Source organism: Fusarium phalaenopsidis, assembly GCF_050370095.1.
Source record: "Fusarium phalaenopsidis strain FUZ10S chromosome Unknown contig_32316, whole genome shotgun sequence".
Classification (NCBI taxonomy): domain Eukaryota; kingdom Fungi; phylum Ascomycota; class Sordariomycetes; order Hypocreales; family Nectriaceae; genus Fusarium; species Fusarium phalaenopsidis.
Window position 1 is genome coordinate 1,294,391 of NW_028145399.1, and position 17,780 is coordinate 1,312,170.

At 53.6% G+C, this 17,780-nt stretch overlaps 6 protein-coding genes across 6 annotated transcripts; 3 read left to right on the forward strand and 3 right to left on the reverse strand.

Annotated features, from left to right (window-relative positions):
• Window positions 1–59: 59 nt before the first annotated feature.
• On the forward strand, window positions 60–1,939 carry LRP88_11991 (major facilitator superfamily domain-containing protein; the record flags this gene model as incomplete). Its single annotated transcript, XM_083248399.1, has 6 exons — window positions 60–149; window positions 217–757; window positions 873–906; window positions 984–1,217; window positions 1,271–1,404; window positions 1,458–1,939. The coding sequence occupies 6 exons, from the start codon at window positions 60–62 to the stop codon at window positions 1,937–1,939; spliced, it is 1,515 nt and encodes a 504-aa protein (XP_083095829.1).
• Window positions 1,940–2,743: 804 nt separating this feature from the next.
• LRP88_11992 (PGAP1-like protein-domain-containing protein) lies at window positions 2,744–6,209 on the reverse strand (the record flags this gene model as incomplete). Its single annotated transcript, XM_083248400.1, has 2 exons — window positions 2,744–5,587; window positions 5,682–6,209. 2 exons carry the CDS (start codon window positions 6,207–6,209, stop codon window positions 2,744–2,746), a joined length of 3,372 nt encoding a protein of 1,123 aa, XP_083095830.1.
• A 2,372-nt stretch (window positions 6,210–8,581) lies between these two features.
• On the forward strand, window positions 8,582–11,786 carry LRP88_11993 (ATP-binding mismatch repair protein; the record flags this gene model as incomplete). The annotated part of the gene is made up of 3 exons (XM_083248401.1): window positions 8,582–8,614; window positions 8,676–8,772; window positions 8,854–11,786. The coding sequence occupies 3 exons, from the start codon at window positions 8,582–8,584 to the stop codon at window positions 11,784–11,786; spliced, it is 3,063 nt and encodes a 1,020-aa protein (XP_083095831.1).
• A 306-nt stretch (window positions 11,787–12,092) lies between these two features.
• On the reverse strand, window positions 12,093–13,984 carry LRP88_11994 (uncharacterized protein; the record flags this gene model as incomplete). The annotated part of the gene is made up of 3 exons (XM_083248402.1): window positions 12,093–13,508; window positions 13,561–13,756; window positions 13,818–13,984. 3 exons carry the CDS (start codon window positions 13,982–13,984, stop codon window positions 12,093–12,095), a joined length of 1,779 nt encoding a protein of 592 aa, XP_083095832.1.
• Window positions 13,985–14,374: 390 nt separating this feature from the next.
• On the forward strand, window positions 14,375–16,066 carry LRP88_11995 (NADPH-adrenodoxin reductase; the record flags this gene model as incomplete). The annotated part of the gene is made up of 3 exons (XM_083248403.1): window positions 14,375–14,662; window positions 14,722–15,180; window positions 15,245–16,066. 3 exons carry the CDS (start codon window positions 14,375–14,377, stop codon window positions 16,064–16,066), a joined length of 1,569 nt encoding a protein of 522 aa, XP_083095833.1.
• A 59-nt stretch (window positions 16,067–16,125) lies between these two features.
• LRP88_11996 (electron transfer flavoprotein subunit alpha/FixB family protein) lies at window positions 16,126–17,232 on the reverse strand (the record flags this gene model as incomplete). Its single annotated transcript, XM_083248404.1, has 2 exons — window positions 16,126–16,872; window positions 16,933–17,232. The coding sequence occupies 2 exons, from the start codon at window positions 17,230–17,232 to the stop codon at window positions 16,126–16,128; spliced, it is 1,047 nt and encodes a 348-aa protein (XP_083095834.1).
• Window positions 17,233–17,780: the final 548 nt, after the last annotated feature.

Consider the following 17,780-nt stretch of genomic DNA (forward strand, 5'->3'; position numbering starts at 1 on the left):
CAAGCTCACTCACTCCCTCCAACTGCCTTCCTATCTTCTATACATTTCACATAGCCAAGATGCATCAGAATCAGCAGCAGCGGCTTCATCATGCTCGCATCATTGCGAGCGTCGCTGCTACCGTCATCTCCCTCGCCTGTGGCACAAATGTTCGTTCCTATCTTGATCATGAACTTTGAGATGAGGGTGGCGATAAGTTCCTGACAACGCATCTAGTATGTCTACTCGGCCTGGGCTCCCCAATTCGCCGAGCGGTTGAAATTATCATCCACGCAGAGCAACCTTATCGGTCTTGCTGGTAATCTAGGCCAGTATACCATGGGAGTTCCAATTGGTATCTTCGTCGACCAGCGCGGCCCCAGACCTGCTGTTCTTGGTGGCGCTGTTCTCCTAGCTGTCGGTTACTTTCCTCTTCACCGGGCCTACGACAGCGCCTCTGGCTCTGTTCCTCTCCTGTGCCTGTTCTCGTACATGTCAGGCCTAGGTGGTTGCATGGCCTTTGCTGCTGCCGTCAAGACGTCCGCCCTCAACTGGCCCCAACATCGAGGTACCGCTACGGCTTTTCCACTCGCTGCGTTTGGACTGAGCGCCTTCTTCTTCTCTCTTCTCGGCTCCGTCTTCTTCCCTGGCGATCCAAGCGCTTTTCTGGAGCTTCTCGCTTGGGGAACATGCGGCATGACTCTCGGCGGCTTCTTCTTCCTCAAGGTCCATCACCAGTCCAGCTATGAGGCCGTACCCGACTCAGAAGACCACCACGGCCGACAATCGACTTCTTCCCGCCACTCTCGCCAGGGCTCTTCGGATGAACCCAAGGTCTACCGCTCTTCTCGGGCGGTTGCTGAACCCGGTATGTTCACTAATCCTAGTAGTAGTAGTAGTAGCACTCGCACAAGCACAAGCTCCCCTGTGCCCGCCCTGGCATCTTCATCCGCCCCCGCCCCGGATCTGACGGCCTCTCCTGGAATTCCATTCGAGCCTGAAAGTGGCCGTGTGGTCACTCACGAGAACCCCGAGGACCTCGAGGCCGGCGAGACGTCCCCCCTAACGTCTCGCCCCTCATCGCAAACCGGCGAAGCCCTTCTTGGAAACAATCACATTAATAACGATCGATCTCACCGTGTAGACATCCGAGGTCTCGCCCTCATGCGCAGTCTCGGCTTCTGGCAGCTCTTTACCATCATGGGAATACTAGCTGGCGTGGGTCTCATGACCATCAAGTATGGCACCCCTCCCTCCACTTCGGGAATGAGCTCGGCTGACCTCTTTCAAGCAACATTGGCAACGACGCCAAGGCTCTTTGGAAACACTTTGACAAGAAGGTTACCGACGAGTTCCTCATCCACCGCCAGCAAATGCATGTGTCGACCCTTTCCATCTGCAGCTTCCTTGGTAGACTACTCAGCGGTGAGTCCGATTCCGACATACCCCGTATTTTCATTGTCTCACAGTTCATCTAGGTGTTGGCTCCGATTTCTTGGTCAACCGACTTCACGCCAGCAGGCTCTGGTGTCTTGCCGTCGCTTGTGTCGTCTTCTTCCTCGCCCAAGTCTCTGCCTTGCTCATCGTGAACCCCAACCTGCTCGGCCTAGTCTCGGGTTTGTCCGGTCTCGCATACGGCTTCCTGTTTGGCGTTTCCCCTTCGATTGTGGCCGAAACCTTTGGCATCCGCGGGCTGAGCCAGAACTGGGGCTTCTTGACCATGGCTCCGGTTATCTCGTCCAACATCTTCAACATTTTCTATGGTAAAGTCTACGATTCACACAGCATTGTTCAACCCAACGGCGAGAGGGTATGCTTGGAAGGTCTGGACTGCTATCGTTCGGCATACTGGGTTACTCTGTTTGCTTGTATTGCCGGAAGCGGCATCACTCTTTGGGGCATCCGCCATCAGCATGCCAAGCTCCTCAAGGAGCAGAACAAGGGCGAAGAGGAGGACTAGTCATGTGCCTGGCACCCATACAAAGGCTTGACAATTCGATTGGATCAGGTTGTGGCTGGTCAGTTTGGTAGTGATCTACGGCGTTGGATGAAGTTTGCTTGGTGTTGATTCATGGATATTTCACATAGATGGAACGGTCTGGCGCATGGGGAAACAAGGAATGCATCGCGGAAAGATCTAGTTATTAGATTATATGCCAAAGGATATCTGTCATCCACAACCACGAAACCCTCAGTTCCATATTCAAGGCCCTTATCCCAGCCGCCGGACCGCCATGTCCACATTGCCTTGTGACATTATAATCCGCCATCATGCATGCCAGTGCAAGGAAAAACAGGGACGACGAAAATAGACCCAGCCAAAGCAAAATGGGAAGAAAAGTGTTGAACTGAGGTAAGGAGTGAAAAGCCCAGTGAAGCCAGGCTCCTCAATCTTTGTCTTTATCATGCCGTCTACCTGTGGAACGCCGAAATAATGCTCAAATCGTCAACTGACAACGCGAGGCACGCAACTCTAGGTGCATTCCTCCTTCGCCCCATGTCAAAAGGACGTTGACTCCAGAACCATGCAAAACAGAAAAAGTGGTATTATCGGGCGGGCCCGCGCTGAAAACAAAGGAAGAAAGACAACCGACTGGGATGGTGGGAAACAAGTATATGGTTCGGGGAAATGATCGTGTCCTGCCATGGATATGAGGTGGTGACAGCCTGCATTACATCCCCTGGTGATATACACAAAAGTGTCGGCGAAAAACGTGCTACCAAGCACTGCCGTAGGCGATTATTCTTCTCGAAGCAAGCCTGATCATCGAGGTGTCTTGCTCTCCTTTCGATCTGGATTCGAATTGCTTTCGAATATAGCGCCAAGCCCACTGAGTGAAAAGGGGTCGTTTGTTGAATGTAGCACCACAAGCCAGGCCGCCACAATGTTCACCAGATAGTGAAGCATGTAGGCGTGGGAGACGCCATACATGGCGGCGTAAAGAGCCGTGGCGAAAAGGAGTAGGCTAGTAACATAGCCAAATCCCCTACTGACTTGAGGAACCATCTTCCCTGTCGTCAAGTTCTCCACGAGAAGAATAAACGGCATGATGGAAAGGACATTATGGTGCGAAGAGAAGGGCGTGAGCCAATGAACTGCTAAGTTTCGAATCCAGACCGCCAGGATAGGCAGATTAATAGGGAGAATCCAAAGCATTAGGAGGAGAACAGAATGGGCGTAGTGGTAGTAGTTCGAGTTTGCATCTGAAGGGGCAGTGTTGTTGATACGAAGCGCTCGGATGACGGTAAAGAGCTGCACCAAGCATGCCACAAGGTAAGCAAACTGATAAGGGATAAAGGTCGACACCAGAAACAAGAGAATCGCCGTCGTGATCATACGCCGCTTAGGGGTCGATGGCACAAATGCAGGAGATCTCGCGAGCCCCTGCTCATCGGACACTCCGGCCAGAGACAGCACATTAAGCAATCCATAGAAGAGACCGAGTATCTGGGTCAGGAGCTTGGTCATGTAGTGAAGAACAGTGCAAACGCCGATGCAGACAACACCAATGAGGGGGACGAGGAACCAAAAGAAGGGGTCGTCCGTTCCAATCAAGATGTCATGTCGATGAAAGTCGACGCTCGAGGGAGCCGCGTGCGCTTGCTCGAGAAACTGGCCAAGTCCAGAAAATGAAACCCCTTCAAGCGACATGGAGAGAAGTGTCAATGACACCAGCAACAGCGGAATTGACTGGCGAAGGCACAAATCCAAGCTCTCTGAGAAAGAGATGAAGACACCCGAGCTGTCGTAGACACGGAACTGCTTGCGTAGAACAAGAGTAACGGTCAACAGGGGGAATGCAGCAAAGACAGTGCGATACCTCATGTAGAGCTTGCCCAAGCTGCCCCAGATATCCGGCTTGATCTCCAAATGGACACTGGACTCGCAAGAGGGGTCGGCCCATAGCTGGAACGTGAGACCATTCTCGGGCTTCTGTTTCAGAGGAGGCGGTAGATAGGGGGCAACGCCATGAAGGCTAACATCGGCAGACTGCGCATTGACAAAGTACTTTGACTCGTACGGCCGGTCGAGATACTGGCGAACCAGTGGGCTGAAGAGAGCCTTTTCAACCTTGCAGCTTGGGCTTGTAATTTCCAGCTTGTAAGCAAGCAGAGCCGATTGCAGCGAGGGGATGGTAACCTCAACGGCCATGGGGCGGTTTGCCGGGAGGTCAATTGATACTCCAGATAAAATCAGCCCGCCAAGACCAATGTCCTGCTTTCTGGAGAATGCGGACTGGTCGCTAAACTCGGCGATCAGGAAGCCGTGAGTGTTGGAGCTGGCCTTTTCTATAACTGCCACAAATTGATGTTCCGAGAGCAGGTCGAGGTCGTACTGAAGGTATGAAAAGGGAGCAATCTCCCTCTCGCGGTCGAGATAGAAGGGGAACTTTGTCGATGGGGTAGACGCTGGAAGCAGAATTCGGTCTGAAGCCGCGTTCTTACAAGCAAGCCTAGTCGAGCCACTGTCGTCGCTGGAAAGGTCGATTTGGAAGGGGTAAAGTGAGTTGGCTTGTCCGGACTGGAAAGGATACACACTGCAAAACAGAACCTCGAGCTTTCCGTTTTCACCAGCCTCATCCAAGGGGGCATCCGTGAGAAGAGTAAAACGCTTCGACTCAGGCGAGCCCTGTGGTGGGACGGGAATCAAGTGTGCTCTTGGCTTTGACTGCTTCCCAATCTTGTTGAGAACGAGGCGCTCTCCGGCCGGGAGAATCGAGTTGAAATCGTCACCGAGTGTGAGAAGTGTCGTTGCCTCCTTGAAAGGCAGATCCTTATCCATGGTCGATTCCATTCCTGTAAGGAAGCGTTTCTTGAAAGTTCTCATCCGATCAGCCCTTGGCCTAGTTTGTGAGCCACGATGGACGTCAACAATGTCGAAAAGTGTTCGCGCGATGACTTTTCGGAACTGGTCGCACCAAAGGATGGCTTGGTGGTCCATACTTGTCCAGACGGTCGGGATGCCCGTAGTGAAGACGGTAAAGCCATGTGTCGGAGGGACAAGAGACTCGAGACTCGCATAATCTGATGGCACAACCGTATCCAGGCCGCCGCCTGCGATCGAAACCAGAGTAACGTGCCACAAGGGATTGTTGTTAGCCCATTTTTGCGAGTATGCTCGACGCCAATAAGCGTTGATTTCGTCATAAATCTGAACAATCTGTCCATCGAATGTGACCGGGGGGCGTGAGTGCGGTGCCGACATCGTAATAATCGTATTGATAGAGTTTGCCTGATAATTGGACTGAACAAGCATGGCTCTCGCTACCACGCCGCCCATTGAATGCCCCAGAATGATTACTGAAGTTGGGTCGGGAAGAGGATCCTCTCGAGAGGCGCGTTGGGGATCGGAGTAGAGAGAAAGGATGTAGCGCACGGCCTCGTTGAGGTATTCGGCTTGATCGAGCAGCGTTTGGCCGTGAAATGCAGTTATATCTTCGTTGAAATCTACCGTGAAGAAATCCAGGCTCCGGATGCCAGCATCGAGAGTGGCGTGGTCATGTTCGAGGTTATGATGAAAATAATTTGCTGCTTCAGCAGCAATCGGACGAACCTGCTTGTAACTTCCAGCATTGCCAGGAATGAAAAGCACGGGGATACCTCGCAACTAAACATATGAGAATTAGCGGTTGGCGTCGGAAGTCGTCCAGAACAAGAACTGTCGACCGCATACTGAAGCAGAGGGGTTGTATGGGACATACCTTGTCCGGCTGCTCGATTCCTTGCTCTCGATAGAGATACAACGAGTATTTTGTTGCGAAGCGCGTGTGCTCAGTGTCGAACTCGGTAAAGCGCACATATGACGGGCGCATATAGGACATTCGACATCCCTTGGGATCCAGTTGGCGAGTCACGAGAGACCTGAGAATACCGATAAGGAGCGCGATGCCCAGGGCCGATGTGAGCAAGACAACGGGGGAGAAGCGCGAGGAACGGCGTGTGCGACGACTCGGAGAGGGAGACTGATTTGGCGTCCTGGCGAGAGCCATGTCGGGAGTAGAAGGAGCGGCAAGAGAGGTAGGTTTTAGGGTCGTCGTTGGTTGAGGCTCTTCGCGAGCATGGCCGTTGTGGCCATTGCGGCCGTTCGAGGGCTTCCAATTCAGGCTATCGGGTCGCCGGCTCCGTGTAGGTGAGGAACGCGTCTTTGAGCCAGAATCAGGGTCGGGGATGTCGGACTCGAGGGAGGATTCGTCACCGTCATCGGCCGACCCAGAGGAGCGCCTCTTCATGGAGAAGGCGCGTTAAGACTCGCCGCGAGCCTCTGACCAAGTACAAAGAGGATGAAGGTATATCGACCAGTGTCGGACGAGGTTCGCAAAGATCTCACGGTCGAGGCGCGAAGTCGGCAGAAGCGAGGTCAGATCGAGGACGAGGTCGAGGTCAAGGTCAAGGTCAAAGCCAAGATTGAGATCGAGAAGGCTTGGAAGGGTTAGCCAGGCTGGCACAGCTCGGAGAAGCACCCACCAAGACCAAGGACAACAGGGGTCCGACGGGGGCTGTTAAAGGCGCAATTGAGCACGTCTGAGTGGAAGCCCGAGAGAGGCCTGAGTGCCCGGTCGCGAGCAGAAGCAACCGGGGTGGCCGGGATTGAACTTTGCTGGCGATTTAACTCACCTCGGTACCATGCAGCAGCGTTTGCGTTTGCGGTCGGAGGCTCCTGACAAGATCAAACGGCAGCGACAACAATGACAACCACATTAGCACAACACCACAGCGACTAGCTATCCGTACAGCAACAAGCACAAAAAGAGATGGTCAAGAAGATGGCCGCAACGCTTGGGCAAGGCGATACATGCCGATTCCCCGGTCCTTTCTGGAGCCAGTGAATGTGGGTGGGAAATTGGATGTTGATGGCTTCTCTCTCTGTCAGCCGAGTCGGAGCCACTTAGCGTTGCGTATCCCCTTTTTTTTTCCTTCTTCCCCCTGCGCGCACCCTTCCATCTGCTCCCGCGCCACACTCTAGAAGAACTGTCGCCCCAAGAGCCATCCAATGATTTAATCGCTTGCCATTTTCTCGTCTAGAGTTTCAAGGAAGTAGGTCAATCCCAACAAGCAGGGAATCCCTCATCACACATGGCTCGTGTTGCCAGTCTCGTTCCCGCCGCTGTTTAATTGCAGGCATGCCGGCCATTTAGAAGGATTGTTTCAATCTGCATTCAACAGACCCAACCCATCTACTCCACAGGCAGAATCATCCAAGATGTTGGTCCAAGACCCCTTCCTTCAGAGCCTTGGGTACCTCGGTCCGCCCATGTACCAAGACGCAGCCGCTTGACTCAGCTACGTGGCTGTTGTTTCGGTTTCGAATTGGGGGACGGGAGCGTTGAGTCCTCGTAAATCTGCGTCATCGAAGCAGGCTGATGCGCCTGTTTTTACGCATACTTGCAACCTTCTTGCCTATGAATGTACCAACGGCGGCACCAACCGCGTCACCTGAAATAGATGAAAGCTCACACGTCGAGTCCGGCTCCCACGTTCCGCGTCACCGCGCCATCCACTGTGGTCCCGCCCCTACCGCCGGCGCCTCTCCCTTTCCAGTTACCTCTTGACGTGGGTAGCTTTGCTTGGACCACAGCCAAGTTTGGAGAGCCAAGACTGGAGATGTTATTCCGATCGAAGCTCTCACGCGGAATCGGCGGTTATCGTTCCTTTGTGTGGATCAAATGCGGTCTATCTGCTAGAAAACAGCGCCGGCACCTTCGCTCCTGCAACTACCTGCTGTATGGTCGCAACCGGCGGCCCAAAGCTGGTTGAAAATGTGGTGGCTGGGAGCTCGAGGCATCCTGCAGGTGCTTGGGAGGTTGCGTCGCGTGCGTCCAACTGCCCGCCGATCCCTGACCACTCGTCAGCGAGCGCACAGAGGCATCATTTTACCTTGTTCTTTGGCTGATTGAGCGCGGACGACGCTAGTCAATGCTGTTGAATGACGCCTTTTCTTTGAAGGGGACGCCGTTCGTATTAGCTTGATTACTTCACACAGGCGGTGACCAGTCTCCCTGTCGCCGTCAAAGGTACGTAGTTGTCTCTTTTCGGAGCCGAGTATGGGTCCTCTACGATGCGACAAATCAGTTTGGAGTATGCGCCGACTCGTGGTCATACAGCTATCGCTCCGTACTTTTCGGGGGGGTTCCGCAATATTGAGGGTTACATCTATAATGGCCCTCCCGGGCATTTTCAATGCTGTGCGACCCCTTCAGCTCAATGTGCCTGCATCAGATCTTCCCCATTGGCTATACGATTTTTATTCTACATATCTGTGGATGCTACGGGATTTCATGTCTTCCATCTTGTCTCGGTAACAGCCCCGGTAGTCGAATACCGTAGCTCGGTAGTTAGCTAGATCTTGTAAATGCTTATCCCCTATCAGGGAGCTGAAGACCCCTGTCATCCCGGTCGCGTTCACGGACACGCACCCAGCTATGTTCAGAGCAACTGACCAGAACAACTCGTTTCGTATATTGAAAGCGCATTTATTCGCAATTTGGCGATTTCGGAATGCAGGTTTGCCAATTAGGCCTCAATCGCAAGTAGCTGTGTCCGTCTAGCTACTACAGCACCGTCTACACGCAGATGCCTGGCCTCAGCTAGTGAATGTCAAGTCATGGCAACCATTAAACAAATTGATGGCCGCACGGTAAGCCCACATATATTGAACCAATACATCTTCATGCCTGTATCTCTAACTATGTCTGTAGGTTCATCAAATACAATCTGGTCAGGTTATTGTTGACCTCTGCTCTGTTGTGAAGGAGCTTGTTGAGAACAGTGTCGACGCTGGCGCAACTAGTATAGGTTTGTGGACCACCAGCCCTTTCTCAGCTGCCAATTTGAGGAGCCCGTTTCTTATATATCATTCTCACACGGTGCCTGTAGATGTTCGGTTCAAAAACCAAGGTCTTGACCTCATCGAGGTGGCGGACAATGGAAGTGGCATTGCCCCTGCCAACTACCCGTCAGTAGCTCTGAAGCATCATACCTCGAAGCTTTCTTCATACTCGGACATATCCACACTGCAGACATTTGGCTTTCGTGGCGAGGCTTTGGCCTCTCTGTGTGCCCTGGCCGTCCTCACTGTGACGACGTGCCAAGCTGGCGAAGCTCCTAAGGGGAGCAAACTCAGCTTCGAACCCTCAGGAAAGCTCAGTGGGACGGCCGTTGTGGCGGCATCCAAGGGCACGACTGTCTCAGTCGAGCGTCTCTTTCACAACTTGCCGGTCCGGCGCCGGGAGCTTGAACGAAACATTAAGCGGGAGTGGAACAAGGTAATCGCCTTGCTCAACCAATATGCCTGCATTCAGATCAACCTCAAATTTTCTGTGTCTCAACAACCTACCAAAGGTAAAAGGATGCAACTCTTCTCTACCAAAGGAAACCCAACCACTCGGGATAACATCATCAACATCTTTGGGGCAAAGACCATGACAGTCCTGGTTCCCCTGGACCTGAAGCTCGAGATGCAGCCCTCAAAGGTCAGCCCTGCCTTGCAGTTAGATGTAAAAGACTCGGCAAGCTCAAAGGAAGTCCGTATCGTTGGCCATGTGTCGCGGCCTTCCCATGGTGACGGTCGACAAACCCCAGACCGTCAGATGTTCTTCGTCAACGGGAGACCCTGCGGTTTGCCACAATTCGCCAAAGCATTCAACGAAGTCTACAGATCCTACAACGCCTCTCAGAGTCCCTTCATTCTGGCCGACATTCAACTTGATACCCATATGTATGATGTCAATGTCAGCCCCGACAAACGGAGTATACTGCTACACGATCAGAACGAGCTTCTTGGCAATCTACGCACATCTCTTACAGACTTGTTTGACTCGCAGAGCTACTCGGTCCCCACGGCACAGCTCCTGACACCGAAACCCAACCTCGAAAAACAGACCAACAGAGGCACACCCGCAGGATCACTCTCTGTACCTCGTAGCAACTCCCATCATGGCCCCCAAGATGATTTGGGATCAGAAGACGAAGTTGGTGAACATGAGAGCCCAGTAGTCAGAGTGCAAATAGGCCAGGCAAGGACCATCCGTGCGTCCAGGTCTTTGTCGAAAGACGCGAGTGGCCAAAATCTGATTAGCGGTTGGGTGGAAAGGAGAACAACGGGCCGAGCAGAAAAAACGAGCTATGAAACACCCACGTCTCGACCCCAGGGTCGATCAGGCTCGAAAGCGTCGGCCAGCAAACAAGAGGAGCCAAGTTTGTTCCTTGAAAGCTCCTCGGATTCCTCAGAAAGCGACGACAACGATTTTGACAAACCACTACCCGTCAGAGACTTCAACAAACGGTTAAAGGAAAAGACCGCTACAAGATCCAAACCTTCCACCGAGGCTATTGGTTCTCCGCCAGCAGTCGAAGATGAGCCTCGAATTCCTGCCGTCCAGCCCCTGAGACGTGGGCAGGACGACCATCACCACGTCGGCCCGGTACGATCGACCCAAAGAGGGGCAGTCCCAGAAGTCACTACAGTCATCATTGGGAACGAAAGAGTGCAAGATCCCACTAGTCCCCTGCCCGACGTGGATGAGAGGGAAGCAGCCGACGCTGAAGAGATGGAGATTGATGAGCCAAAGCCATCATTTGGAAACAGGTTGACCCAAATATTTGCTGCTGGAAGCAAATTGGCTACGGATCGTAGAGTGCCGCTCCAAGATGGCCCGGATGATGAAAGCGTTGAAGATTCTAGACCTGAACCTGAACCTAATTCTGACGACGAGGATGAGGATGGGGATGGGGATGACATCAGGGGCCGCGACACACCCAGGCTACCCAACGCGTCAAGTAATCGCGGAGAGGACCGCGAGTTGGCTGATCCTTCTCCCAGTATCGAGGAAATGGACGATCAACCCCAGAATCCATCGCTCACAAGCCCTCTTGCACCCATGTCTGGCGAAATCTTGACAGCGGAGCAGAAAAGTCAACCTCTCAAAGCCGGTGTACGCAAAAAAGATGCAACATCTCAGATTCTCCAGCACCTTCGGACGAACGAACGATCGATCAGATCGCAAATGGCAAGTTGGGCTGGCCACCTCCCAATGGACAGCGGTCATTCATCGAGTGAGGGCGAAATGACAGATCTCGGTGCAGCCGATGCCGAGGAAAAGCTCTCTCTCACTATTGCTAGGAAGGACTTTTTGAAGATGAGAATTGCTGGGCAGTTTAATCTGGGTTTCATCATTGCAGTCCGGCCGGCACAAGCGAGATCGGATGATGAACTGGAGCTGTCGGAGCATGACGAGCTGTTCATTGTTGACCAGCACGCGACTGACGAAAAGTACAACTTCGAAAGACTGCAGCAAGCTCAAACTGTGCAATCACAGCGACTGGTTCATCCGAAACGGCTCGAGCTGACCGCTCTCGAAGAAGAGATCGTGATGCAGAACATCTCAGCCATCGAGGCCAACGGCTTCAAGGTCCATGTCGACATGAGTGGTGACGAGCCCGTTGGCTCACGATGTGAAGTCTTGGCCCTTCCCATGAGCCGCGAGGTGACTTTCACCCTGACAGATTTCGAGGAGCTAGTAGCCCTCCTCGGAGAAGAGTCGTCCGAGTCGAAGCATGTCCCTCGGCCTTCCAAAGTCAGGAAGATGTTTGCCTCGAGAGCATGTCGGAGCAGTGTCATGATTGGAAAGCCCCTGACACAGGGGCAGATGGAGACGCTGGTTCGTCAGATGGCAGACTTGGACAAGCCCTGGAACTGTCCTCATGGACGCCCTACGATGAGGCATCTGTGTCAGTTGGACTCCTGGGACGGGAGAGGTTGGAAGGCAGACCAAGCACCAATGTCTTGGCGATCATACGTCGATGAATAGTACAAGTAGGCTAGATTACTAGGAGGCTAGGATGTCTCATGATAGGTATAATAGTGCATCATTCACAGCGAGACAGGAGTAGAGAATTGCAAGCTTCAAAACTTTTTTCATCGCATCCCAACACCATAACTACCTAGATATCTACCTAATTACAACACCTATCCGATCACGCCGTGTCCGCCAAAGAACCGCATCGCAACCAGAACAGGTATCTGACCCATAACATCAAAGCTGAACCATCCTACATAAAACTCATGACAGAAATTCATCAAACCCAAAATTGCAAAACCCAAGATCCCCAATCAATCATCGCTCCCCGAGCGGATTACGTCCATCAAGGAAGGAAAACCTGTTTCCTGCAAAGCCGCCTCGGCCTTCTTCAACCACCTTGCCACTCACACGTCGCTCGTACGTCGTTGACGAATACTTGTTGTAGTCGTTACCAGTCGACACCTTGCGAGTGTTGCCCACCATCATCACCGGAGGGGTTGCGCTCTTAAGATCGCCGTAGGGTCTGGCAGAGAAATCGGACTCGGGCTGGATGGAGCTCTGTCGATTACGGGGCGCAAATGCAGGCTTCTCATCGGCGATGTCCCTGCTCGCGCTGACTCGTCTGGCATTAGAACTGACTTCAGACAGTGAGTTAGCAGAGGGGAAGTAAGGCGTCTGGGCACGAGGGGGAGTCTCTCGCACGGCTGTCAGTGGGTTCAGACGAAGAGGATGGGGTCGAAGATCGTCAGCTGCATCTGACTCAAAGCCGTATGACGGGTTGTTCTCGTCACCATATTCAGAGTCGGAATCGTCGAGGTTGCCATAGCGCTGGGCCAAGGCCTCGTACGACTTGTTCTCTCGGTTCGCAGCACTGGTCTTGGCCGCTTCCATTTGACGATTCCGCTGGTTAGTTCGGGAGATGAGCGAATCCGTAGGCATCCACGTCTCAGTGAACTTAGCAGGTCGAGGCTGGCTTGTCCTGTTGTAGCTGCTCGCCGGTCGAGAACTGGGACGCTCATCCAGCGGGATCTCCATGTAAGCATCGTGATAGACTGAGCGTGTGGCTGATGTTCGAGTGGTTGCCTTCGATGCGGCCGAGTCACGGCGTTCGCGACGAGGCGTAACTGGAACTCTGTGATACTGAGGGCTGGCCGGCGGGTTGCTTCGAGAGGCTCTGCTTCCAACAGTGGTGCTGGATCCATTTCGCGTGTGGGTAAATGGAACGGCACGCGGCGGCTCGATCCCATCATGGATGCCCTGGTGCGGGATGATAGACTGTCGGCGATCGCTTGCAGCCGTAGACATGCGGCTCTCGTGGTCCACGGTGCTGAATGTGGCCATTGACGACTTGTTTCTCTTGTGCTTGGGGCGTGCCGTCAGATGATCTTCGAGGGGGTTCATGTCTGGTGGCATCTGGCTAATCTTGCGGAACGTCCAGCACAGCCAACCGGCGATGCACAGCGTAATCACATGAGTTCCGCCCGACCCGAGTAGGGTGTACCAGACGGTAGGCCTGAAATAGTTCATGAGGCTCTGGTCCGAGAGGCGCGTTTGCCATTTATCACCATTGTTGTATACCGAAAGGGCGCCAAAGGCATAGAACGAGCAGGTTCCAAGATCTGAGACGAAAGAGAAGAGTTGATAAGCGGAAGAAGAGGCCGGCGCACGTGAAGCGGCGTCACGCGCAAGATGATAGATGGCATAGACACAGTGGATCATCACAACGCCAGGCTATACAAAATGATCAGTCCATACCCATGCTACAGTGAGTTCCGGAGCTTACTGTGATTCGAAGTACCCAGCCCTGGAGCGCATCGGTCTTGGTGATGAGAATCATCAACGTCAAGATTCCAGCCGCGGCGATGAGCTGCAGCACACGCAGCGCACATTGGAGTCGACGTAGCCATTTGATAAAACTCTTGGTAAGAGGGCTCATAGAAGCATACTCGGTTGATCTATGTGTGAGAACCTCGTGCGCGCTACAGGGCCGTTAGAGATCGACAACTTGCGAAACATGGCGCTTGTCTCAATAGTACTTACTCTGGGTGCCTGTTGAAGGAGACGAGAGGTCCAGATGGCTTCTTTCTCGGCTTCGGAGGCGTCCAGCTTGCTCTCGTAACAGCCTTAGGATCGAACTTGGGCTCCGGGAAGCGAGAGTCGTGGCGCTGAACAGCGCTGTAGAGGAAAGGCGCCTGCGACGGAGGCATTGTTGGGCGTCGCAAGGCGATGCGCTTCGCGCGTGGAATGAATTGTTGATCAACGGTGGTTTAGCGATGTCGATGTGAGTTGACGGGAAATCCAGTCGGCGGTAGCGAGCCGACAATCGAGCCGGGACTTGGAATGCGATAGTTATCCAAGCGAAATAAAGCCCAACTGTTAGGATAGATACAAGAGCAATCATCTCTGGTGAAGATACCTAGTTTGTGGACACGCGGGGGGTCGACCGGGTTGTCACGGCAACAGTCGGAGGTCGGACCCCGGTGAAGGCCGATCAGCCAGAACCAGCCAAGAAGACATGTCCGGCCAATCCAAAGAGTCACATCTCTGCCACTTGCCTGTCCTTCGCGTCATGATTTCTTGAATTGGCTTTACTCATGATGCCATTGACTATGACACGGCAGTTCAGCCGATTGAGCTCGGTCCCTCAGCTGTCCCGGGTAGCTTGCTCAAGCCGCTCGTTCTCGTCGACAGTCCGCCGACATGGGAGCCGATCCCCGGATGCGCCGTTCCGTCTGGCGGTAGTGGGCTCCGGCCCGGCTGGATTCTACACCACATACCGGGTGATGGGCAAAGTCCCAGGAGCGAAAGTGGACATGTATGAGAGTCTTCCAGTGCCGTTTGGTTTGGTTCGTCATGGTGTCGCTCCCGACCATCCAGAGGTCAAGGTTGGCTACCCTACAAGACATGGAGCAAAAAAGATCGCAGCTGATCTTTCTACCCCCAGAATTGCCAGGAGAAATTTGATGAGATTGCATCGTCTCCCAATTTCACCTTTATTGGCAATGTCTCCATTGGCCATCCCGGTCATTCCGCGAACCATTGTACTATAGAGTTGCAAGACTTGATGCGCCATTATGATGCGATTCTATTCGCATACGGAGCCTCAGAAGACAAGAAACTTGGGATCCCTGGCGAGTCGACACTGAGTGGAATCTACTCTGCCCGTGAAGTCGTTGGCTGGTACAATGGTCTTCCCGACTGCTCCAACCTCAACCTGGATCTATCACGGGCTGAGGAGGCTGTCATCATCGGTCAAGGAAATGTTGCCCTTGATGTTGCAAGGATGCTGCTGGAAGACATTGATGTTCTGAAAAAGACAGACATCACAGAGCAGGCACTCGAGACACTATCCCGGAGTCGGGTCAGAAGAGTGCACGTTGTGGGAAGAAGAGGACCTATGCAGGTACGTTGAATATTAAGCGACACCGGAAGGGCAACGAATGAGACGCTGACGTCAAATTGTACAGGCTGCCTTCACGATCAAGGAGGTCCGAGAGCTGATGAAACTCGACCAAGTTGGGTTCTTACCATTCAATCGATCCCTGGTCCCTGAAGACCTCAAGACGTTGCCCCGTGCTTCCAAGCGGTTGATGGAAGTTTTGGTCAAGGGCTCGCCGACACCGGCTGAAAGTGCGTCCAAGGTGTGGTCTCTGGACAGCTGTCTCTCCCCAAGGCACTTCCTCGGAAACCAGGACGCACCCTCCAAGGTTGCGAGCACCGAATTCGACGTTACGGAGCTTGCAGATCCTTTCGACCCAAAGTCATCCGTCAAGGCAACCGGGCAAACCGCCTTTCTCCCCTCCGACGTAGTCTTCCGTTCCGTGGGCTACAAGTCTGTGGCCCTACCGGGATTCGAGGATATTGGCATTCAATTTGATGAGCGTCGGGGTGTCGTTGACAACGACGGACTTGGCAGAGTCACAAGAATGGTGTCTGATACACACGCTGAAGGTATCCGGAACCAGCGAGTTCCAGGAGTCTATTGTGCAGGCTGGGTCAAGAGAGGTCCGACTGGAGTCATTGCATCAACCATGCAAGATGCATTCATTACGGGCGAGGCAATCGCAGAGGACTGGCTCTCAGGTGGCCAATTCATGAACGCATCCGATGAGACGAGTGTGTGTGGTTGGGATGGGCTGAGGCAGGAGATAGGGCCATCAGCTTCTCAAGCCGTCGCATGGGATGATTGGCGTCGGATCGACCAAGCAGAAAGAGAACGAGGACAAAAGAACGGAAAGGGGAGAGAAAAGTTCACCAACACTGCGGACATGCTCGCGGTACTTGGATGACGCTCAAAAATACATTTTTAACTATTTGTATATCACATCACTCTGTACATCATAGATACTTAAGAGCTCTTGATCTTCTCGGTGAGCTCAGGGACCTTTTCGAACAAATCTCCAACCAGACCGACATCGGCGATCTGGAAGATGGGTGCATCCGCATCCTTGTTGATAGCGGCAATGACCTTGCTGTCCTTCATACCCGCAAGATGTTGAATAGCACCTGAGATACCAACGGCCATATATAGTTGAGGAGCAACAACTTTGCCGGTCTGTCCAACCTGAAGACTGTTATCGGCATAACCGCTGTCGACGGCAGCACGGGAGGCACCGACGGCAGCACCAAGAGCATCGGCCAGAGGTAGCATCACCTTGTCAAAGTCCTCCTTGGACTTGAGACCACGGCCTCCGGAGACAACGCGGCTGGCGGTGGAAAGATCGGGACGGTCCGACTTGGCCAGGTCCTCAGACACCCACTCAGTAGGCGACTCGGTCTTGGGGTCAACACCCTCCTCCACAGTAGCAGAGCCACCCTCAAGAGCAGCAGCGGCAAAAGCAGTTCCTCGAATAGTGACGACCTTGATGGAATCTGACGACTCGACGGTGGCGATCGCATTGCCGGCATAGATGGGTCGGACAAACGTGTTCTCGCCCTCAATCGCCGTGATATCGGAAATCTGCTGCGAATCGAGAAGAGCAGCAACTCGGGGGAGGAGGTTCTTGCCGAACGCGGTGTGGCCAGCGATGACGTGAGTGTAGCCGCCCTTCTTGATGTTCTCAACTAGGAGAGGGGCATAGTTTTCGGGGAGACCCTGGTTGAGTTGTTAGTCTGTGCCTATGAGGTTGAGGATGTACTCTGCGACGGTGCTGACCTTGTCGTAGGCGCCGTTATCCACGGCGATAATCTTCTCGACGCCCTCAGCCTTGGCGGCCTCCTCTGCAACAGACTTGATGTTGCTGCCAGCGATAAAGCCATGAACCGTTCCACCGAGCTTCTTGGCAGCTGTAAAGGCGCTCAATGAGCTGTGGTTGAGCTGTCCATCCTTCTGCTCCAGAATGGCCAGGGTCGACAACAGCCTTTGGCGGGCTTGTGCGTTGAGGCTATAGGCATGGACGCGACCCATGAGGCCAGTGGCCTGCTTCGCCAATACTCGTCTCGCAGTCGGAAGCATCTTGTCGGTGGAATTGGTTGCGTGGGTTGGCCAGCTGCCAACTCTAGGAGGAGATGATGGCTGTTTAAGGCACTCTGTGAGTCGGCGACGGCTGGTGACGGCCCGAGGTAGCGGCCGACTTGATCGCTCTTGGGGCGCCCCGTCATCGGCCACTCGCCGGGAACTGACGGCAGGTGCGACGGAAATGCCGAGCCGACTTAAGAGGACAATCACATGATCAGAGAGAGGTTAAGCACGTGACTGATTCTAGTCACGTGATATAGCTGATCCCCTGCCTGGCGCTGCGCGTTCAGGATGCAGTAGCCAGGAAGCTGAATGCCAGTCAATCTCCCCGTTACTGTCGCGCCAAAATTTCTCCAAGACGCGACCCATCCCATCCATCGCCAGACTCCATCAACATCACGACGCTAGTCGCATCGATTTCCCAACGGCACACCAACCAACAGTCACGTCTGCTGTTGCGCGACATTTCCTGTTCGCCTATCTCCGCGCAACGCCTTCCTCGCGCGTTCGATTGACCGTCTATCGTAACCCGTCGCCCGCGACCC